The 22,406-nt window shown below is 54.7% G+C and overlaps 1 protein-coding gene across 1 annotated transcript in view; it reads left to right on the top strand.

The window, feature by feature from the left end:
* Positions 1-22,406, top strand: part of LOC128978038 (complement receptor type 2-like) — a 46,393-nt gene that overhangs the window by 1,056 nt on the left and 22,931 nt on the right. The window contains exons 3-18 of the mRNA XM_054395783.1: positions 809-908; positions 1,527-1,612; positions 2,578-2,790; positions 3,508-3,690; positions 4,271-4,459; positions 5,232-5,429; positions 7,058-7,240; positions 8,050-8,238; positions 8,598-8,777; positions 9,350-9,519; positions 10,188-10,309; positions 15,164-15,252; positions 17,271-17,459; positions 17,819-17,998; positions 19,110-19,191; positions 21,973-22,124. Of these exons, the coding sequence (XP_054251758.1) occupies positions 809-908; positions 1,527-1,612; positions 2,578-2,790; positions 3,508-3,690; positions 4,271-4,459; positions 5,232-5,429; positions 7,058-7,240; positions 8,050-8,238; positions 8,598-8,777; positions 9,350-9,519; positions 10,188-10,309; positions 15,164-15,252; positions 17,271-17,459; positions 17,819-17,998; positions 19,110-19,191; positions 21,973-22,124 (2,505 nt within the window). The remainder of the gene's footprint in view (positions 1-808; positions 909-1,526; positions 1,613-2,577; positions 2,791-3,507; positions 3,691-4,270; positions 4,460-5,231; positions 5,430-7,057; positions 7,241-8,049; positions 8,239-8,597; positions 8,778-9,349; positions 9,520-10,187; positions 10,310-15,163; positions 15,253-17,270; positions 17,460-17,818; positions 17,999-19,109; positions 19,192-21,972; positions 22,125-22,406) is intronic.

Genomic DNA, 22,406 nt, shown 5'->3' with positions numbered 1-22,406 from the left:
ATGGCACCTTGAGCAGCCTGGGCTGGTGGGAGGTATCCCTGCCCATGGCAGGGGGGTTGGAACTGGATGATCTTTAAGGTCCCTTCCAACCTAAGCCATTCTATGACTGTTCCACGATGGCAGAAGCTGGAATCTGGTTTGATGCTGGCTGTGTTTATTGCTGACTCAAAGGATGGCCTTCTGCTCAGGTACTTTGTACCTCTCAGTTCCGAAAAAGTCTTTCAGATTGGCAGTAGGAGGTGAGGAAACACTCTCACATGTGCCAGGGTTGCTACAGAACCTTTGACTGCAGAGGCTGGCTGCAGGTCATGGTCCATATCTGAAGGGGACTTACAGGAAGGCTGGGGAGGGACTGTTTAGAAGGGCTTGGAGTGATAGGATGAGAGGCAATGGTTTGAAACTGGAGCAGGGGAGGTTTAGGTTGGACATCAGGAGGAAGTTCTGCACAATGAGAGGTGAGACACTGGAACAGCTGCCTGGGGATGTGGTTGAGGCTCCATCCCTGGAGACAGTCAGAATCAGACTTGATGTGTCCCTGGGCAGCCTGATCTGGTTGGAGATATCCAACCCCCCTGCAGTCAGCAGGGACAGGATGACCTTGGAGGGTCCCTTCCAACCCAGTGCAATCCATGAAGCTGTGCAGGTCCTACCAGCATCATGAATTATGGAATAATTGAGGGTTGCAAGGGCAATCTGGAGGTCTCTGCTCCATCCCTTTGCTCTGTACTGGAGGAGTTTTCTGTTTTCCTGCTGCCTTTTCCCAATTCCTCAAGAAACTGCACCCAGAACTAACTCTGTTGTCCCCCAGCAAAGCTCTGCAGCTACCCTGGAGAGCCTGACAACGGCAGACTTGTCCTAGCAGGAAAGTTCTATTTTGGTTCAGCAGTGAACTTCACCTGCAACACTGGGTAAGCCAGGAGCACTCAGGACATGGAGCTTCTTCTTTCCCACCCTTTCTTCTCAAGTCTTTTCCCTCTGGATTCAAGGCTGTGCTGTCAGAAGCCCTACCAGTGCAGGTCACTGTGAATGAAAGATCACAGCCTATGGAATAATCCAGTATGAAGGGTCTGGAGAACAGGGCTGGGGAGGAGCAGCTGAGGGACCTGGGGGTGTTCAGCCTGGAGAAGAGGAGGTTGAGGAGAGACCTCATTGCAACTCCCTGAAAGAGGTTGAAGTGAGCTGGGGGTTGATCTCTTCTCCCAAGTATCTGGCAACAGAACAAGAGGAAATGGCCTCAAGTAGCACCAGGGGAGGATTAGGCTGGACATGAAAAATTTCCTTGCTGCAAGCCTGGTCAGGGATTGGAACAGGCTGACAAGGGAGGTGGTGGAGTCCCCATCCCTGGAGGTGGTGAAGAAAGGTGTGGCCATGGCACTTGGGGCCATGGTTTTAGTGGCCATGGTGGGGTTGGGTTGCTGGTTGGACTGGATGCTCTTAGAGGCCTCTTCCAACCAAAACAATCCATGATTCTGTGAAACACATCCCAACTGAGTTTGTGGAGTAACTTCCTCTTCTGTGTCATGCAGGTACAGGCTGGTTGGAAGTCCTCAAATCCACTGTGTCATTGTCAATGGGATTGTTGCGTGGGACAGAGATATTCCCTTCTGTGAGGGTAAGTGGAGCTCCTGAATTGATCTGCTGCTTAAATGTCACTGGGGTTGGGCACAGAAGCACTCACATTGCCCTGCTGAGAGTTTCAGCACTTTCATGCATGGGGGAGTCTGGAAAGATTTATTGTTTGGTTTGGGTTTATTCTTGCATCATCCTACAGAAAAAAAAAAAAAAAAAAAAAAAAAAAAAAAGACTTCCCTTCCTCTCTAGGAGTCAGGCAGCTGAGTGTGAGGCTGCCCACAGCCAACCCTTGGCATCCCACCTGCCAGCCACCAGCTCAGCCTCTTGCCAAAACCTCTCCACAGCAGTTCCCAGACAGTAGAATGATCCAGTTGGATTTTTTTTTTTTTTTGCTGCCTCTTTCATAGGATCACAGAATTGTTTCAGCTGGAAAAGCCCTCTTAGATCATCCAGTCCAACCAGCAACCCAACCCCACCCTGGCCACTAAACCATGGCCCCAAGAGCCTTGTTCTTGAACCCCTCCAGGGATGGTGACTCCACCACCTCCCTGGGCAGCCTGTTCCGCTGCCTGACCACTCTTGCAGTAAAAAAGTTTTTCCAGGTATCCAATATGGTAAATCCCAGACTTGTTGGTGCCTGGGGCAGAGCTCTGCTGCCTGTGGGCTGGTGTGCAACTTGATGGTGCAGCTGGCAGGGTTCTCAAAGACTGGAACAGGCTCCCCAGGGAGCTGGTGGAATCTTGTGATGGTTTGACACAAATCTCCATGCCTGGAGGTGTTGAAAAGAAGCAGAGATGTGGTGCTGAGGGCCATGGTTTAGCTCCAGCCTTGGCAGTGTTGGACTGAAGGTTGGACTGGAGGAGCTTCCAGGTCTTTTCCAACCCAAATGATTCTTGAGATCTGCCCCTTCTGGCACCTTGGGTTTCAGGTTTTTTCTTACCAGACCTTTGGTTTGAAATGACTTTAAGTCCTTTCTGTCTTCTTCTTCCCTCCCTCCCTCCCCAGCAATACCTTGTTTACCCCCTCCCAAAATAGCTAATGGAGAGCACAATGCAGCTGACAAAGAGAGCTTTGAGTATGGAGCATCAGTGACTTACAGGTGCCACAATGTCAGGAGGGGAGAGAAACCTTTCTCACTGGTTGGAGATGCCTCCATCTTCTGTACCACCACAGACAATGTCAATGGTGTCTGGAGCAAGCCACCCCCAGAGTGCAGAGGTGAGGTGGTCCCTGGGTGAGGGGTGAGCTCCCTGGGGTATGGCAGCAGCTCCAGCCACAGCCCCTCCTCTGCTGCCTGCTGCCCCATCTGCTGGAGCTTGGAGCTGCCTCTCTCCTTTCTGTTGCTGGAATCATCTTGCAGATGAGGGTTTGGTCACAGGGAGAGGATTTAGAGTCTTCCATTGCAGGGCTCATGGCTGCTGATGGTCACCAGGTTGGCGGGGAGGTGGGAGCAGGGTTCTGTTGCTGTTTGCAGCCCAGATGATGGATCTTGTCTGTGCAAAACTGCAAAGGGGATCAGGAGCTGTGGGGATTGAAGAATGTGCCACAAGGAGACTGGAACATCTCTCTTAGGAAGAAAGGCTGAGGGACTTGGGGCTCATTAGCCTGGAGAAGAGAAGACTGAGAGGGATGTGATCAATGTTGATCAATACTTTAGTACTGAGGGTGGGAGGCAGAAGGATGGGGCCAGGATTTTCAGTGGTGCCCAGGGACAGCACAAGGGGCAGTGGGCACAAACTTGAACATAAGAGATTCCATCTGAACAGGAGGAGAAACTTCTTGGGTGTGAGGGTGCTGGAGCCCTGGAGCAGGCTGTACAGAGAGGTTGTGGAGTCTCCTTCTCTGCAGAGCTTCCAACCCCTTCTGGCCATTGTGCTCCTGGGCAAGCTGCTGTGGGTGCCCTGTTGAACCTCTCTGCTTCTTTCCCTGCTGCAGTGGTTACCTGTGAGCATCCCAGCATCCCAAATGGGAAGCTGCTGAGCGGGTTCCAGCTTTCCTACAGCTACCAGGACACCATCCTCATGGACTGCAACTTCCGCTACAGCCTGAACGGCAGCGACACCTCCACCTGCAAGGAGGATGGCCTCTGGGACCCCCCCCTGCCCCTCTGCCAGCTCAGTAAGTGTGGTGGACCCAGCACTGTCCCACCTCACCCAGCAGCTTTGCTTCAAGTTGGTTTCCACCCCCCTAAGAGAGTGTTAGGACTTGGGAGTGATGGCTCCGAGATTCGCTTTGGGGGGTTTGGGGTCAATCTCTCTTTAGTACTCAAGGAATTTATGACTTGAGGCCATAGAGGCTACAGCCCTGGTGTGCAGTAGAGGCTATGAAGGTGCTGAAGGGCCTGGAGCATCTCTGTGAGGAGGAAGGGCTGAGAGCCCTGGGGCTGTTGAGAGGAGCAGCCCCAGAGGGGATCTGAGCGATGCTCAGCAAGGGCTAAGGTGTGGGGGGCAAGAGGATGGGGCCAGGTTCTTTCAGGGGTGTTGGAACTGGGTGATCTTTAGGGTCCCTTCCAACCCAAAGTATTCTATGATCTGTGAAGTACTGAACACAGACCACCACCTGCATCTCAGAAGAACACCCCCAGCCCACGATTTTTACCCCAATTCTCTCTCCCTCTCTTTTTTTTTCGTTCCATACCACTCTGGACCCTCCTTGATTTCTCACTGGCACTTTCCCTCCTTTGATGTCTCACTCTTAGGCAGCTGTGATAACCCTCCAGATGTGTCTAATGCTGTCAAAGCAAAGCTGGCTGGGAACCTGTTCCCTGTGGACACCATCGTCACCTACGAGTGCAGGGAGGGCCACGAGTTCAGCCCAGGAGAGACCACCAGGCACATCAAGTGTCTGCCAGATTTCACATGGTCTGAAGCTCCCCAGCCTTGTGAAAGTAAGTGCAGGTTCCTTCAGCTTCCTGCCCCTGGCATCTGGCAGAATTATTCCTGAGGGAAGGATCTACACCTGCCTCAAAGGAGGTTGGAGCCAGGTTGGGGGTTGGGCTCTTCTCACACATAGCGAGGGAAAGGACGAGAGGCAAAGGTCTCAAGTTGTGCCTGAAGGAGGATCAGGTTGGATATGAGGAAAAGTTTCTTCCCAGAAAGGGTTCTCAAGCGTTGGAACAGGCTGCCCAGGGTGGAGTCACCATCCCTGGAATGATTTAAGGGACACATGGATGTGGGTTAGTGGTGGTGGCTCAGCAGCAGTGGTGGCACTGTGTGCTCTGGGTGAGTGCTTGGACCTCCAAGGTGATGATCTCCAAGGTCTCTTCCAACCTCCACAGTTCTGTGATTCCATGCCCTGCATGTTGCCTGCTGTTGAGGGGTGGGATGCTCAGGATGCCCCCCTTGGTGGGGCTCTTGAACTCCTGATTCTTGAACTTGTGACTTCCTCTTCTCAGTTGCTTTCCCACCTGCGCTTTCCACTCCCTTGAACCTGTGCAAACAGTGCCGGTGGTGCTGAGTCCCCAGGTGCTGCAGTCGGAGAGACCCTTCCAGGCATCTCACCCTGCCTAGGAGCACCCAGGGCTGCTGTTGGGGCAGATTTAGTGTCCTGCTGTGTCTTACAAAACATCCATCCTCTGGTTCACCACGACCCTGCTCTCAGCCAGATGGCTCTGCCGTGCTCGCTGCCTTCACGCTTCCTAACTTTTGGGCTCTCCTCAGGAATTCGTTGCCCAAATCCAGACATCAGGAATGGGAAGCCTGTGTATGTGTGGGAAGAGAAAGAGCATTATGTGTTTGGAGACAGGCTGGAAGTGACCTGTGACGATGGCTACGCTTTCAAAGGTCATCCCAACCACCTTGTCCTTTGGTGTCTCAGGGATGGGAGCTGGGATCCACCAGTGCCAGAGTGCACTACAGGTAGGTCAGAGCTGGAAGTGGTAGCCAAGGAGGATTCTGCTCCACTGCTGTCTATCCCAGATCTACTCTTCCCATAGTAACTTGAAAGAAACTGGTCAGGCATCGTGGAGGTTGAAGTGAGGTGGGGTTTGATCTCTTCTTCCTACTACCAAGTGTTCAGTCTGGAGAAGAGAAGGCTCCAAGGTGACCTTCTTGTGGCCTTTCAATATCTGAAGGGGACTACAAGAAAGCTGGAGAGGGACTTTTTAGGCTCTCAGGTAGTGATAGGACTGGGGGGAATGGAATAAAGCTGGAAGTGGGGAGATTCAGGCTGGATGTGAGGAAGAAGTTCTTCCCCAGGAAGAGTGGTGAGAGCCTGGAATGGGTTGTCCAGGGAGATGGTTGGGGTCCCATCCCTGGAGATGTTTGCAGCCAGGCTGGATGAGGCTCTGGCCAGCCTGATCTGTGTGAGGTGTCCCTGGGCATGGCAGGGGGGTTGGAACTGGCTGATCCTTGTGGTCCCTTCCAACCCTGACTGATTCTAGGATTCTATGATTCTATGAAATGGCCTCAAGTTGCACCAGGGGAGGTTTAGGTTGGAGATGAGAAGAAACTTCTCCACTGAAAGGGTTCTCAACCACTGGAACAGGCTGCCCAGGGAGCTGGTGGAGTCCCCATCCCTGGAGGTGTCCAAGAAATGTGTGCACATGGCACCTGGGGACATGCTGTAGTGGCCATGGTGGTGTTGGGTTGATGGCTGAACTTGATGATCTTAGAGGTTTTTCCAACTGAAACAGTTCCATGGTTCTGTGAAGCAGGCAGCAGAAGATCCAAAATAGATCATTCTATTGTCTGGGAACTGCAGGGGAAAGGTTTTGGCAAGGGACTGAGCTGGAGTCTGGGAGGTGGGATGCAAAGGGTTGCCTGTTGGTAGCTTTCAGAGGCTTAGGAGGTTCCTGAGAAGCCTGGGAGACACTCACCCCACTGGAAGGGGATGTGATTTGTGATTTGTGCTTTGGACAGTGGCTGGGCTGGTTTGCTGACACAAGGCTTGGGAGCAGAGGATGTTCTCAGTGCATTTCCTCTCCCAGAGCAAAATATAAACAGCATAAAAAAAAACCCTGAGACTGCTGAAACTGCTCACCCAGCACTGGGGCACCACTGGGAGCAGCCTGAGCCCAGCTCAGCAAGCCCTTGCCAGGAGGAAAGAGCCAGCTCCACCTCACAGGGCAGCCAGCACCAGAGCATGGATGAATCCTTGTCCTGGTCCTAATGCTGCCTGTGGGGTGCTCAGCACCTTCATGAGTACAGCCTCTGGGCTGACTGCAGGGGGTGTGTGGTGCTGAGATCCCCAAGGGCTTGGTCAGGCATGGACCTGCACAGGCTCTGCAGTGTGTTCCTTTCTCAACAGCCTCAGGGGAGCCTGACTGTGGAGGCTGAACCTCCCTTGGAGTTCCAAAGGAAGCATTCAGCCCTGCAGCTGGCTGACAGTCCCTGCTTTCCCCCAGGGTTTAGATGTTCTTCCTAAGTGTCTCCTCCATGGAAAGCACCATCCCTGGAGTTCTGTCTGCAATCACAGTGTCCTTTTCTTTCTCTGGTGGAGTCTGTCTGGAATTACACAGTTGTCCTTTCCTTTCTCTGCCTTCTAGAACCTCGTTGCCCAAAGCCAGATGTTGCTCATGGAAGAGAGGTTCATAGAAGCAAAAGTGACTACAGAGTTGGGACCCAGCTGAGGCTGGAGTGTGATGCAGGATATGTCCTCAGGGGCCAGGACTCCACCACATGTCAGCCTGATATGAGCTGGAGTCCCTCCTTACCATTTTGTGACAAAGGTAGGTGTGACACTGAGCAGAGAGCTCCTGCATCACTGCTCAGCACCACCAGGCAGTGGCTGACCTGCTTCAGGCCTCAGGTTGCACCAGGGCAGGTTTAGGTTGGATATTAGAAGAAACTTCTTCCCTGAAAGGGTTCTCCAAGACTGGAACAGGCTGCCCAGGGAGGTGGTTGAATCCCCATCCCTGGAGGGCTTTCCAAGAGGCAGAGATGTGGTGCTGAGGGCCATGGTTTAGCCCCAGCCTTGGTAGAGCTAGGGAATGGTTGGACTGGATGACCTAAAATGCCTTTCCCAACCAAAATGGTTCTATGATTCCATGATCTGCTTCTGGAGAACAGGATGCTGATCATGGGCTCATGATAATCATTTCAGCTCATGGGCTGAAAGTCTTGGGCTGTCCTCTCCTTGAGATAAGACCCTGGTGGGTGCTGAGCAAGAAGTGGGAGCCTTGAGCTGATGCAAGAGGCAAGAAGCCAGGCAGCAACTTGATGTGAATTTAGCACCCTAGAAGCATGGAGTTACCTCTTGCTCTGATTTCCCAGAAGTGATGTTGATTATCACCTGTGACCATCCTGTGTTTCCTTCTCAACATGAGGAGGAACTTCTCCACTTTGAGGGTGGCAGAGCACTGGAACAGGCTGGCCAGAGAGGTGGTGGAGTCTCCATCTCTGGAGTCATTCCAAGCCCACCTGGATGCCATCCTGGGGAAGCTGCTGTTGAGTGCCCCTGCTTTAGATGATCTCCAGAGGTCTCTTCCAACCTCACCATGCTGTGTTTCCTTTCTTACCAGTTCCCTTTATTCCACAGTCTGTGGCCCTCCTCCACACATCACCCATGGGCAGCACTCTGGCTTGGGACAGGAGCACTTCTCCTATGGAGCAGAGGTGACCTACAGCTGTGCAGAGGGACTGTCCCTCATTGGGGATGCCTCCATCTACTGCACCTCTGAAGATGGGGTGAACCTGGTCTGGAGTGGACCTGCCCCCGAGTGCAAGGGTGAGTTGTGTCTCCTCTAGGGGAGCAGACTGAGGCCAGGGCCTGGGCATGATGGTGAGGCTAAACCCCAGCATCACTCCCTGCTCTGGTCCAGAGGCTCCAACCCCAGAGCAGTTCCATGCCCATGCAGCTCCTCCAGCTCCCGTGGGAAGGTCTCAGCACCAGGAGCTGCTCAGCAGCACCAGGGGCTGGCAGGGTCTCCTTGGGGGCTGCTGCAGGCAGCTCTTGCACTGGCTGGGGGGGAAGTGTTGAGAGAGCATCATGAGGAGCAGCTCTGCCCCTCCTGACCTGGGTGCCTGTGGTGCCTGGGGCAGGGCAGCAGCCCCCCCAGCACTGCCAGCTCTGCTCTCTTCCCACAGTGGTTCGGTGCCCCAGGCCTGCAGTGGAGAGGGGCAGGATGGCTCCACAGAGGTTCACCTTCCCCTACAAGGCCACTGTCAGGTTCTCCTGTGATGAAGGCTTCGTACTGCATGGTGCTGCTGAGAGCCAGTGCCTGAGTGACAGCTCCTGGCACCCTCCTCTGCCCACCTGCCAGCCAGGTAGGCACCAGCCAGGGGACAAGCCCCAGGGGCTCCTGTGCCAGGGTGCAGAGGTTGGGGTGCAGCATTGTGTCTGTGTCTGCCCTTGGGGCTCCTCTAGCACCTTCTCCTCTGTGCAGAAGAAAGAAGCTCCTCAAAGCTGGTGATTGCCAGGCAAGAGCTGAGTTATTCTCAAGAGTGCCCTACAAGCAGGCTCTAGGAGGGGTCTCAGGGGAGACCTTCTGGCTCTCTACAGCTCCCTAGGGAGGCTGGAGCCAGCTGGGGGTTGGTCTCTTCTCCCAAGGAACAAGTCATAGCATGAGAGGAAATGGCCTCAAGTTGCCCCATGGGAGGTTTAAGTTGGACATTAGAATAAACTTCTTCACTGTAAGGGTTCTCAGACTGGCACAGCTCCTGGCACCCTCCTCTGCCCACCTGTGGGTACCAGAGCCGGGCAGATGCCCCCCAGGGGGTTTTTCACAGGCAGCTGCTGCTGCTTTGAGTCACTAATCAGGGGTGGAATTTTCAGGGTGTTTTGTGCTCTGGCTCTTCTCTTGACACTGTTGGGTTTGGGTCTTTTGTTCTCCTCCCAGTTCGGTGCTTCCGGCCCACTGGACAGGGTGCCCCAGTGGTTCGTCCACACAAGTTATGGTATGAGGTGAATGAAACCCTCTCCTTCCAGTGCCACCCTGATGACTACCCAAGAGAAAACTCCAAAGCCACCTGCTCAGCCAATGGCACCTGGGTACCACCACTCACCTGTGTAAGTACCACCTGCACCCCAGGCTGTGTCTGTCTCTCCACCTTGCCCCATTCGTGGTCTTGTCTCCCAAACAGCTGCTGATACAGAGCTGCTCACTCTCTACAGCTCCCTGAAAGGAGGTTGGAGTGAGGATGGGGGAGGGTTGGTCTCTTCTCCCTAATATTCAGGTGATAGGACAAGAGGAAATCATAGAAAGGATCTCCAGAGATGATCCAGCCCAACCCCCCTGCCAAAGCAGGATCACCCAGGGCAGGCCACACAGGAATGCATCCAGGCAGCCTCCGGAGGGGCAGACTCAAGCTGCAGCAGGGGAGGGTTAGGTTGGCTATCAGGAAAAATTTCTTTGCTGCCAAAGTGGTCAGGGATTGGAACAGACTGCCCAGGGAGGTGGTGGAGTCATCATCCCTGGAGGTGTTCAAGAAAGCTGTGGCCATGGGTTAGTGGCCATGGTGGGGCTGGGTTGCTGGTTGGACTGGATGAGCTTTTGGATGAGCTTTGAGGTCTTCTCCAACCTTAATGACTGGGTGAATTGCATTGGTCTGACCTCAAGGATGGGATTGCTCTGTTGCAGTTGGCCTGACCCAACTGAGGGGCTGCAGCAGGAGGGGGATGCTCAGCACCTAGGTCCTGCAGCAGCCTCATGCCAGCACTCTCTGCTTCTTTTAAAGAAAAAGCTTCCAGTGTGTGAGAAGGTTCTTCGAAATGCTGAACTTTTCCAGTGTGGAATTCCTATGGCAGAAATCAAAACTCTGCTGGAAGTCCAGAAACTCTTCCTGGAGGTTGAAAGGCTGCTAAGATCCTGAATGTCCTGGCTGGTAGCATGAGAACCCTTCCTCTTCGTGTGTGGAGTGATCCTGTGGACCTGAGGGGGGTGGGGGTTGTGGCTTTGTAATTCATGCAAATGCTTAAGCAGCCTGGAAAAAAAAAAAATTATCAACCAAGGAAGAGCTTTGGTCATGGTGAGGGATGGCCAAAATTGACTACTTCTGGCTCATTCTGTTAGAGCTCACTGGGCTGGCTTTCTCCATCACATTATACATTTGAAAGCTTTCCATTTATGATATCTAGAATCACAGCCTTGGGTTTGGGTGGGAAGGGACCTTAAAAATCAACAAATGAATCCATCAGATGTGTTTGCTCTACTGACAAGTGCTCACTTAGAAAGGCACTGAGTGGAAAGAGGATTTTTGTGGGTGCTGAGCATGGGCATGGGGAGATGGCAAGGACAGGGTGGTCAGAGCCATCAGCCTGTGCTAACCCCACAGCTGCTGTGCCCCAGCTGCCATCCAGCATAGCCAATTGCTGCTCTGTCCATATCTTGCATTCATTATTGTGACCAAGCACTTCACTGCCTGCTTAGCTGTGACCTTCAGAGCAGGCATGATGAAGGAAACTTCAAAGCTTGGCTTCTAGCAAGGCAGAAGCACCAGGATGGATGTGCCCAAGGCCATGGTGGTGCCACTTGCTGCCCCTTTGTGGGTGCAGAGGTTGGAAAGGAGTGTAAAGGAAGAAGTGGCTCCATTTGTGCTGCACCCTCCAGGAGAGGGGAAGTGCTCTGTCAGCTCCCACCTTGTGATGGGCACAGTACTCCTTCCCCACCAGATCCCAATAAAGCTGCACTTGCAATGTCAGCTGTCTCTGGCTTTGAATCCCTCTGTCCTGGCTCTGGGAAAGGAAAGAGCTGCTCCAAGAATCCCTCCTGAATGAATCACAGAAGCATTAAAGTTAGGAAAGAGCTCTCAAAGGAGAGCCACGAGGATGCTTGGGGGGACTTGAGCATCTCCCCTGTGAAGAGAGACTGAGAGCCCTGGGGCTGTTGAGTCTGGAGAAGAGAAGGCTGAGAGGGGATCTGATCAATGGCTATCAATATCTGAGGGGTGGGGGTCAAGTGGAGGGGGCCAGGATCTTTTGGGTGATAAGCCAAGGAACAATGGCTTCAAACTGGAACAGAGAAGATTTCAGCTCAACATGAGGAGAAACTTCTTCACAGTGAGGGTGACAGAGCCCTGGAGCAGGCTGCCCAGGGGGGTTGTGGAGTCTCCTTCTCTGGAGGCTTTCCAACCCCACCTGGATGCATTCCTGTGCAGACTACCCTAAGGGATCCTGCTCTGGCAGGGGGGTTGGACCTGATGCTCTCTGGAGGTCCCTTCCAACCTCTGATGCACTGTGAGACTGTGACCTCTAAGATCATCACATCCAACCTCCTACTCACCACCCCTGTGATCCCTAGACCATGTCCTGAAGCTAGATGGTGGTTGATCAAGCACAGAGGGCTGCAGCTCCCTCAGGGCAGCACAGGGAGGTCTTTGCACAGCAGCCTCACCCCCACCCACTGCAGAGCTGAGGCCAGGATGCTGCAGAGTCCTTCTAGCTGGAAAAGAATTTTTTTCCCACTGTCCCCACCTAGAAAAGAGGCAGAGGAGACTTCCTCCCCATGCTACATCCTCTCCAGAGAGCTCAGAGAGGGCAGCCCTCGCCTGGGGAGGTCAGAAGGGCTGGGGGGTGGCTTGTCTAGCCTGTCCCCAACTTCCCTTAGCCACTTCCACTTCCCTGGAAGGCTCAGGGCAGGCAGAGGCTCTCTCCTTCCTGCAGGTCCCTACACCATGCTGGTGTCTCTCCTCTGGCCAGGACAGCTCCTGGCAGTGGTGCTGGTACTGCAGCCAGGCAGGAGTCTGGGTGAGTGTCACTCCTCTGCTCTTTCCTTTGCTTCTGTGGCTCAGCTCTGCTTAGGGCTCAGCTATCTGACAGTGGGGTTAGTGAAGTGCACCAGGAGACCTTCCTCTAGCTGAAGTCACTGCTAACCTGCTGTGGGTGCCTCTGCTTTAGCAGGGGGGTTGGACTGGCTGATTTCCAGAGGTCCCTTCCAACCCCCACCATGCTGGGATTCTGGGCTGCTGTAACCTCTTCCCACGCCTGATGTTCTTGCCAGGGCAATCTGAGCTCAGTGGCTGCTCCCAGTTGTCCATTTCTCCTCTTTAGCTGCACCTGTGCTTGCCAAGAGCCACCCAAAATTCCCAGGGCCTTTCAGAAGTCTTATGTTGGGACATGGGTTCCCTTGGGGACCAGTGTGTGAGGTACAACTGGCTCAGAAGCCCTGAGCTCGTTGCTGTGACAGCCCAGGGCCAGGTCTTCTGTCAGCTGAACTCCTCCTGCTCTGGACTTCAGAACTTGTGTTGCAGGGAATCTATCAACCTTTGCTTCAATCAGCCATGAGCTAGCTGAGAAGTTGTTCCCAGGGTCAGAAGATGTCTTCATGGTCTGAGGGTATTGGTAAGAAGGGGGAAGAGGCAATTAGACAAGTAAGTGTTTTTACCACTTTAGTTACAAGGGCCACAGTCACCAATTTGAGTGGCATGAGGCTGATGCCAAGGTTGATGCTGAAGCCCTGAGGCAGCCTGGAGACATGCTGAAGGGAACTGGTGCAATGTTTGCACACCACAGGCTGACCTCAGAACAGAAGTGGAGGTTTGCTGACTAATGAATGTCTCTGGGAAGAGGAATAAATTGCAGTTCCTGCCTGAAAGTTGATAGTTCCTTTGTTAGCAGCCCTTTGGGGACATTTCTCCAGTGCCACAGCACCTCCCTGCAGAGGCAGCTGCTGCCCCCCAGCTGCCAGCACCACCCTTACCCCTTGTTTGGGTTATTTTTAATCAATTCATGGTGCTTCTCAGTCCATTTCCCCAATCCAAACGTTCCCAAAGGGGTGACAACACCTAAGGTGGAGCTTGGAGAAGAAAGGTGGGGAGCAGGGAGATGCTCTTTCCATAGCTGTGCCTGGGAAGGAGAGTCCTCAACCCTTCTGTTTTCTGGTGATTCACAGGGCTCCTGTGCCCCATCCCAGATATCCCCCATGGGCAGCTGAAGCCTGTAGAGAGCATCCTCCACAGCAACTCAGCCACTCTGGAGTGTGATGAAGGCTACGTCCCCGTGGGTGGCCACAGCTTCGTGCGGTGCCTGCACAATGGCAGATGGCAACCAAGGACCCCTGCCTGCACCCTAGGTAGGCACAGAGCTCTCTTCTTCCCTTGCCTCATCCAGTTCCAACCCCCTGCCATGGGCAGGGACACCTCCCACCAGCCCAGATTGCTCAAGGCTTCATCCAGCCTGGCCTTGAACACCTCCAGGGAGAGGACATCCACAACCTCCCTGGGCAGCCTGTGCCAGTGTCTCCCCACCCTCACTGGCAAGAATTTCTTCCTAATCTCCAGTCTCAGTCTCCCCTCTTCCAACTCAAATTCATCCTCCCTCATCCCATCACTAAAAGCCCTTATAAAAAGATGTCCCTGACCAGCAGGAGATGACCTTTAAAGGTCCCTTCCAACCCAAACCACTCTGTGACACCCTACAGCGATGCTCAGGGTTGCTGCTGCCCCTTTCTTGCTCTACCCTTGCCCAAGGGGCTCCCCTAAAGGCAGGGCTCAGCTTCATCCCCAACAGGTCCTCCCAGCTCTGAAGGTCCCTGTTGTCCCCTGCTCTGGCACCAGGTCGCTGTCACTACCCTCCTGCTGTCAGCAACGCAGACTTCTTCCCCCAGAGGGAGTTTCCAGTTGGGAAAACTGTGACCTACTTCTGCAGAGCTGGCTACACTTTGCTCCCTGATGTCTCTCCAACAACTACCTGCCTCACAAACTTCACCTGGTCCCCAGTGCCAAAGCTTTGCCAAGGTGAGTCCAATGCAGCCTCCACTTTACCAGCAAAGCCTCCATGTGCAGCTGTGGCAATCACAGTTGGCAGCCAGCCACTGGTGCTGCCGTGCCATGGGGACCTCGTGGAGCAGGGCTTTGGCTCTCCCCAGCAGTCGTTTTGGTGCTCAAAAGATGGTGTGGCTGAAAAGACAGAGGGAAAAAATAAAAGCTGCAGCCCTGATAATTTAGCTGCTCAAACACTGGTGCAACGATGGAGGTGGTAACCCCTTCAGCACACTTTGTAGCTGATCAGGATTGTTTCAGGTGGAAAAGCCCTCTGAGAGCATCCAGTCCAACCTTCAACCCAACACCACCATGGCCACTAAACCACGGCCCCAAGTGCCCTGGACACACATTTCTGGAACCCCTCCAGGGATGGGGACTCCACCACCTCCCTGGGCAGCCTGTTCCAATCCCTGACCACTCGTGCAGGGAAGAAATTGTTCCTAACATCCAATCAAATCAGAGGGCTTGGACCATTCTGTGTTTCCAGAGCAATGGGTTCTGGCAGCCAGCTGCCATCCCTGAAGGTGCCAGGTCAGCTGGGAGATGTCTGTCAGCATTGACAGGTTCTCTGGGTCAGCCCAGGAGGAAACAGCCCTGTGCAGATATCTCCTGCTCTCCCCTCCTGACCCAACCCATGGAAGCTCTTTCTGATGCTGGTGTTCCTCAGAGGTGCAGTGTCCCAGCCCAGCCATCCCCCACGGGAGTTTGCTCAGACCTGGAAGAGGCAACTACACCTATGGGCAGCAGGTGGAATTTCAGTGTGCCCCTGGCCACCTGCTGAGGGGCAGCCCGAGCAGCCAGTGCTGGTCTGATGGCTCCTGGAGACCTGATGTGCCCTACTGTGAGCAGGGTGAGTGTGAAGTGGGGAGAGCAGGGTGGGTGCTGGTCTGATGGGACCTGGAGTGTGAAGTGGGGAGAGCAGGTGGGTGCTGGCTGATGGACTGAGTGTGCAGTGAGGAGCAGGTGGGTGCTGGTCTGATGGGACCTGGAGGTGATGGGAGCAGGTGGGTGCTGATGGGACTGAGTGCAGTGAGGAGAGCAGGTGGGTGCTGGTCTGATGGGACCTGGAGTGTGCAGTGAGGAGAGCAGGATGGGTGCTGGTCTGATGGGACCTGGAGTGTGAAGTGGGAGAGCAGATGGTGCTGGTCGATGGGACTGGAGTGACAGTGGAGAGCAGATGGTGGGTCGATGGACTGGAGTGTAGGGGAGAGCAGGATGGGTGCTGGTCTGATGGGACCTGGAGTGTACAGTGAGGAGAGCAGGGGGTGGGCTGATGGGCTGAGTGAAGTGGGAGCAGGGGTGCTGGTCTGATGGACTGGTGTGAAGTGAGGAGAGCAGGGTGCTGGTGAGGACTGAGTGTGAAGTGAGGAGAGCAGGGTGGGTGCTGGTCTGATGGGACCTGGAGTGTGAAGTGAGGAGAGCAGGATGGGTGCTGGTCTGATGGGACCTGGAGTGTGAAGTGGGGAGAGCAGGATGGGTGCTGGTCTGATGGGACCTGGAGTGTGAAGTGAGGAGAGCAGGATTGGTGCTGGTCTGATGGGACCTGGAGTGTGCAGTGAGGAGAGCAGGATGGGTGCTGGTCTGATGGGACCTGGAGTGTGCAGTGAGGAGAGCAGGGTGGGTGCTGGTCTGATGGGACCTGGAGTGTGCAGTGAGGAGAGCAGGATGGGTGCTGGTCTGATGGGACCTGGAGTGTGCAGTGAGGAGAGCAGGATGGGTGCTGGTCTGATGGGACCTGGAGTGTGAAGTGGGGAGAGCAGGATGGGTGCTGGTCTGATGGGACCTGGAGTGTGAAGTGGGGAGAGCAGGATGGGTGCTGGTCTGATGGGACCTGGAGTGTGAAGTGAGGAGAGCAGATTGGTGCTGGTTGATGGACCTGGAGTGTGAGTGGGAGAGCAGGATGGGTGCTGGTCTGATGGGACCTGGAGTGTGAAGTGAGGAGAGCAGGATGGGTGCTGGTCTGATGGGACCTGGAGTGTGCAGTGGGGAGCAGAGGTGCGGTTAGGGACTGGAGTGTGCAGTGAGGAGCAGATGGTGCTGCTGATGGGACCTGGAGTGTGAAGTGGGGAGAGCAGGATTGGTGCTGGTCTGATGGGACCTGGAGTGTGAAGTGGGAGAGCAGATGGGTGCTGGTCTGATGGACCTGGAGTGTGAAGTGAGGAGAGCAGGATGGTGCTGGTCTGATGGGACCTGGAGTGTGCAGTGAGGAGAGCAGGATGGGTGCTGGTCTGATGAGACCTGGAGTGTGCAGTGAGGAGAGCAGGATGGGTGCTGGTCTGATGGGACCTGGAGTGTGCAGTGAGGAGAGCAGGATGGGTGCTGGTCTGATGGGACCTGGAGTGTGCAGTGAGGAGAGCAGGATGGGTGCTGGTCTGATGAGACCTGGAGTTTGCAGTGAGGAGAGCAGGATGGGTGCTGGTCTGATGGGACCTGGAGTGTGCAGTGAGGAGAGCAGGATGGGTGCTGGTCTGATGGGACCTGGAGATCTGTGCTCTACTGTGAGCAGGATGAGTGTGAAGTGGGGAGAGCAGGATGGGTGCTGGAGATCAGCAGGACCAGCAGGGAGAAAGTCATGTCACCTGAGCATTGCTCCCCAGAGAGGATGGGGGGGCCCAGACCACCACACTAAACAGATTCAATGTCTTCATTCTCTGTCAAAACTGGGATGGGTTAAGTGTGGGGAGCCATGAGGCTTGCAGCTGTTTGCTCACAGGACCCCTCAAGGGGTTTATGATACAATTCCCTCACCCTGTCCATCAGCAGAATCATTTCTCGTGGAAAAGAGGAGGGGATAAGGGAAGGTTGGCTGAAGGGGAGAGGATGGCGACAGGTGGTGTGTGGTACTGGGACTGTGCTGACAGGTTGGGATGGTTAGCTGGCTCAGTCTGGGGGCACTGGTGGAGTCAGAGGTCAAAGCTGGCAGGCTGCAAGGAGGACTTTGAACAGAGCAACCCCAAATATAAGCATCAAGAACTGGCCTCTCCTCTTTCTTGCCTGCACTCCTGTCTCCCTGGCCAAATGAGGCCAGTTGTGGCTTTTCATTTCTCTGTTCTCTCCTAGTCTGTGGTCCCCCTCCCCAAATCAGCAAGGGGCAGCACTCCAACCCCCTAGAAGAGAAGTTCTCCTATGGCTCAGAAATCAAGTACAAGTGTGCAGAGGGACTGTCCCTCATTGGGGATGCCTCCATCTACTGCACCTCTGAAGATGGGGTGAACCTGGTCTGGAGTGGACCTGCCCCTGAGTGCAAGGGTGAGTTGTGTCTCCTCTAGGGGAGCAGACTGAGGCCAGGGCCTGGGCATGATGGTGAGGCTAAACCCCAGCATCACTCCCTGCTCTGGTCCAGAGGCTCCAACCCCAGAGCAGTTCCATGCCCATGCAGCTCCTCCAGCTCCCGTGGGAAGGTCTCAGCACCAGGAGCTGCTCAGCAGCACCAGGGGCTGGCAGGGTCTCCTTGGGGGCTGCTGCAGGCAGCTCTTGCACTGGCTGGGGGGGAAGTGTTGAGAGAGCATCATGAGGAGCAGCTCTGCCCCTCCTGACCTGGGTGCCTGTGGTGCCTGGGGCAGGGCAGCAGCCCCCCCAGCACTGCCAGCTCTGCTCTCTTCCCACAGTGGTTCGGTGCCCCAGGCCTGCAGTGGAGAGGGGCAGGATGGCTCCACAGAGGTTCACCTTCCCCTACAAGGCCACTGTCAGGTTCTCCTGTGATGAAGGCTTCGTACTGCATGGTGCTGCTGAGAGCCAGTGCCTGAGTGACAGCTCCTGGCACCCTCCTCTGCCCACCTGCCAGCCAGGTAGGCACCAGCCAGGGGACAAGCCCCAGGGGCTCCTGTGCCAGGGTGCAGAGGTTGGGGTGCAGCATTGTGTCTGTGTCTGCCCTTGGGGCTCCTCTAGCACCTTCTCCTCTGTGCAGAAGAAAGAAGCTCCTCAAAGCTGGTGATTGCCAGGCAAGAGCTGAGTTATTCTCAAGAGTGCCCTACAAGCAGGCTCTAGGAGGGGTCTCAGGGGAGACCTTCTGGCTCTCTACAGCTCCCTAGGGAGGCTGGAGCCAGCTGGGGGTTGGTCTCTTCTCCCAAGGAACAAGTCATAGAATGAGAGGAAATGGCCTCAGGTTGCTCCAGGGGAGGTTTAGGTTGGACATTAGAAGAAACTTCTTCACTGAAAGGGTTCTCAAAGACTGGCACAGGGTCTCCAGGGGGGGTGGCTGAATCCCTGGAGGCGTTTCAGAGAGGCAGAGATGTGGTGCTGAGGGCCCTGGTTTAGCACCAGCCTTGGCAGAGTTAGAACCTGGTTGGATGTAATGATCTCAAAGGGCTTTCCCAGCCCCAATGGTTCAATGTCCCTCTCACTGAGCTGCTCCTGCTGGGACTTTTCCTTCCAGTTCTGTGTCCAGAACCACAAGTGGCCAATGGAAAGCTGGAAAACCCTTTGGGTGATAAAAGCTGGTACCCAACAAATGCAACTGTCACTCTGGAATGCCTTCCTGGCTACCACTTCTCAGCTGATGGAGTCAAGACTGATGGAGAAGACTCTTGGACAGCCACGTGCTTGCCTGATGGCACCTGGACACCACTGCCCCAGTGTGTAAGTACCAGGGTCTGGCTGGGGGGATGCTGCCTGACTTCAGACACCAAAACTAGCAGCTTGAACTTGTTAAAAGCTTTTGTCTTCTGGTAGCAGCAAGGGATGGAGCCTGTGTTGGGGCAGTGCATGGCAGGTGGGCCAGCTCAGGCTCAGAGCTGAGGAGTGGTTGGGTTCTCCACCTGCTGCAGAGTGACCTCACAGGCTTTCTCCTGGGGTTTGTTCCTTTTTGTTTCCCTTTCCAACAGAAGAAAAAAGAGGATGCTGCTGTATGTGAAGAGGTCCATGCCATAAAAGCACTCTTTGAATGTGGTGTGCCTACAGCTGAAGTGAAAACTCTGCTGGAGGTGCAAAAACTCTTCCTGGAGATTAAAAAACTGAAGTTGGAGGTAGAAAACTTGTCCAAGTGAGTCCTGCCACACACTGGAGCCTCTGGTGTAGTCACTCCCTGCACACAGAGGCTCTTGGTGGCTTGGTGGTTGATGTTTGCATGCCTGCAGCCAGAGAAATCACAACCAGAGCATGGCAGATGGCTTTTGCCATGCTGGGTGCCTAAGCACAGGGCGATTGTTGCTCTTCTCCTTACACCTGCCAAGCTTCACTTGCTGTTTAACAAACCTCTGCTGTCCCCTTTGGTATCAGGAAGCACAGCAAGAAATGAAATGGAGCCTCTCTGAGTCTCTGTGCAAACTGTGCCAAGCCAGGAGAAAGGGGCACTGGAGTGCCCAGGGGTAAACTTGTAGCTGAGATGAATGTCTGGTGGCTCCCTCTCTGCTGTAGTCCTCTGGCTGGTGGTGAGTGCTGCCCCCTCTGCTTGGACCAAACTCAGCCCTTCCTTGCCTTCACTTCTTTTGTCTAAAACCAGCAGTGAAATAAATGTTTAACTTCATGATGTCCCTGTGAATCTCCCTGGTGGTCTTTCTATCCAGCAGTGTCATACAGGACATGGATTTCTAAAGGCTTCTACTTGCTCATCCCTGGAGTTAAAAGAGGCAACAGGTCCCTGGCCCAGCACCTGGCAGATGTCTGTCTTGGTGTTGTCTTCCACATCCCTATTTCTGGCAAGGCAATGCTAAGAATAGATGTTGTGGGGTTAAGTGGAGAGGAGCAGGCAGCAAACTTGGTCCTCCTTACTCGAGAAATGAGGATGAGTTTGTGGAGCTCTGTGATTGCTCCCTCCCTGAAGGACAAGGGTGAAGCTGGAGGTGTGACCATGGGGCTCTTGCCATCTGCCATGCTGGTGCAAGCCAGGCAGATTTCTAGATGGCTCCAGTGGTTGTTCTGCAGGAGCTGGGTTGGTCCTTGGGGTGCCTGGGGAGCACAGCAGCTGCCAGGGCTTGGTGCAGTGTCCTGCAGTGCTGTCTCTTTGCTCTTCTGAGTTATTAGAATCATGGAACTGTTCCAGTTGGGAAAGGCCTCTGAGATCATCCAGTCCAAACATCAACCCCACCATGGCCACTAAACCACATCCCCAAGTGCCATGGCCACAGGTTTCTTGAACTCCTCCAGGGATGGGGGCTCCACCACCTCCCTGGGCAGCCTGTTCTGACCCCTGACCACTCCTGCAGTCAAGAAATTTTGCTTTAAATATTGCTTTAAATGTTGCTAGAGCCTGAAGCCCAAGACCCAGGGAAGAGGAGGTGTCTGCCACCTTCACACAGAAAGAAGCTTGGAGAATGCATCCTGCAATGAGAGAGACACTTTCAGACCCACTCCAGTTCTTGTGCCTCAGGGATTGCTGGGTTGGACCCTCCTGGTGTGACACCTCATCAGGATGGAAGGGTCATCTTCTCCAGCCCCCTGTTGGTCAGCAGGGACACCTCCAAGGTCATCTTCTCCAGCCCCCTGCAGTCAGCAGGGACACCTCCAAGGTCATCTTCTCCAAGGTCATCTTCTCCAGCCCCCTGCAGTCAGCAGGGACACCTCCAAGGTCATCTTCTCCAACCCTCTGCACTCAGCAGGGACCCCTCCAACTAGATCAGGCTGCCCAAGGCCACATCAATGTTCCTCTCCTCGCTGAGCACACCTGGGGCACAGCAGGTGTCTGATCTCCCTGTGCAAGGCTGGAACCCCATCAGGATGACTAAGAACTGGGTGGTACAGCCCTGCCTGCATCCCAGGGTGGCTCTGAGCTGTGCTGCCTGATGTCAGACAGGATATTTCAGAGGGTTAGTCAGCACACAGATGCCTTCCCTCACACCCACTGCTAATTACAGATGACTCAGGCAATGGAGAAGAAAACAATCAACAAACCAAAAGGAAAATGCCCCTTTTTTTTGTTTTGTTTTGTTTTGTTTCTCTCACTCTGTTTGTGGAGATCTGTGTTGTGTTACCTGCCAGGAAATAGTGAAGCAGGGATTTTCCTACCCTGTGGCTGGCCATGAGTCTTTGATGCTCTGGTAGAGTTGGGGTTGGGTAAAACTGGGCTGGGTTGGGTAAAACTGGGCTGGATTGGGTAAAACTGAACTAGTCAATGCTCACTGCCAGTCTCCTGTCAAGGAAAAGGGGTGAGTTATTCCCCCCATCCCTTCTGGTGGAGCAGGAGGAGCCAGGAGGCTTCACCCAAGGCTGGGGATGAGAGTTGTCCTCCACCCATGGCTGCTCTCCGTATCCCTGCCAGAAGGTTTAGCTCCCTGGATGTTCTGGGAAGGTTTCCACTGTTCCAGAGGCTTGGCTGAGGCTGCTGTGCTGCATCTCCTCCCAGCTTCAGAAACAGTGCCTTGGAACCTGTGATGCTTGACAGAGGAGGACAGAAACTGCAGCAATGAAGTCTGAAGAAGCAGGACAGAAGCACTCGGGCACCCTGAGCTGCAGGGCATCTGCCAGGCTGTGGGGGTCTGGCCACCCCACACTGCTCCTGGCCTTGGTGGGGCTCCTGGGCATGCCTGTGGCTTGTGGTGAGTACAAGAGCATGGGATGCATGGGGAGGAGCAGTGAGACCTGTCCAGGTCCCACCTTGCTGCTCAGCTGCTGGGAGCTGAAGCCATCAACCTCAAACCTGAGGACCCACTGCTTGATGCTCTCAGTGATACAGCCCTGCCCAGAGTGGGAGCCTGCAGCAGCCCAGCTGCCCTCCTGGGATGCTCTCTGGGGCTGGCACAGGAGCCAGGGAACGGGGTCCTCACCTGAGGAAGTCTTCCTCTGCAGCAGGTGACTGTGGGCCCCCACCCCACATGACCTACTCCAGGCCATCCAGCGATGAGCACGTCAGCAGCTTCCCTGTTGGGTCCAGGGTGACCTACACCTGCCTTGAGGGCACCATCAAGGTGCCAGGGAGGTCAGACACGGTGCAGTGCCTGCCTGGTGCCCGCTGGTCACAGCTGCCCGAGCCCTGCGGCCGTGAGTACCTCCTCTGGCTGAAGCACAGCTGCCTGCCCTGCCTTGGCTGGAAGCTTCTGTCCCTTCTGGTGGCTGCTTTGCCATGGCACCCACCCCCTGGCATGGCACAAACTGCTTCCCTTCACTGCTGGCCACCAGAGCTGCCGAGGGCTGCAGGTTCCATGGCTGTTGTCGAGTCAGAGCTGCTGGGGGGGTGCAGGATCTGTGCCTCTCAGGCTTGATGGGGCTCTGAGCACCCTGGGGGCTCTAGCTGGGGATGTCCCTGCTTACTGCAGGGGGGTT

Source organism: Indicator indicator, chromosome 35, assembly GCF_027791375.1.
Source record: "Indicator indicator isolate 239-I01 chromosome 35, UM_Iind_1.1, whole genome shotgun sequence".
Lineage (NCBI taxonomy): Eukaryota > Metazoa > Chordata > Aves > Piciformes > Indicatoridae > Indicator > Indicator indicator.
This window is presented reverse-complemented; position numbering and strand designations above follow the sequence as displayed.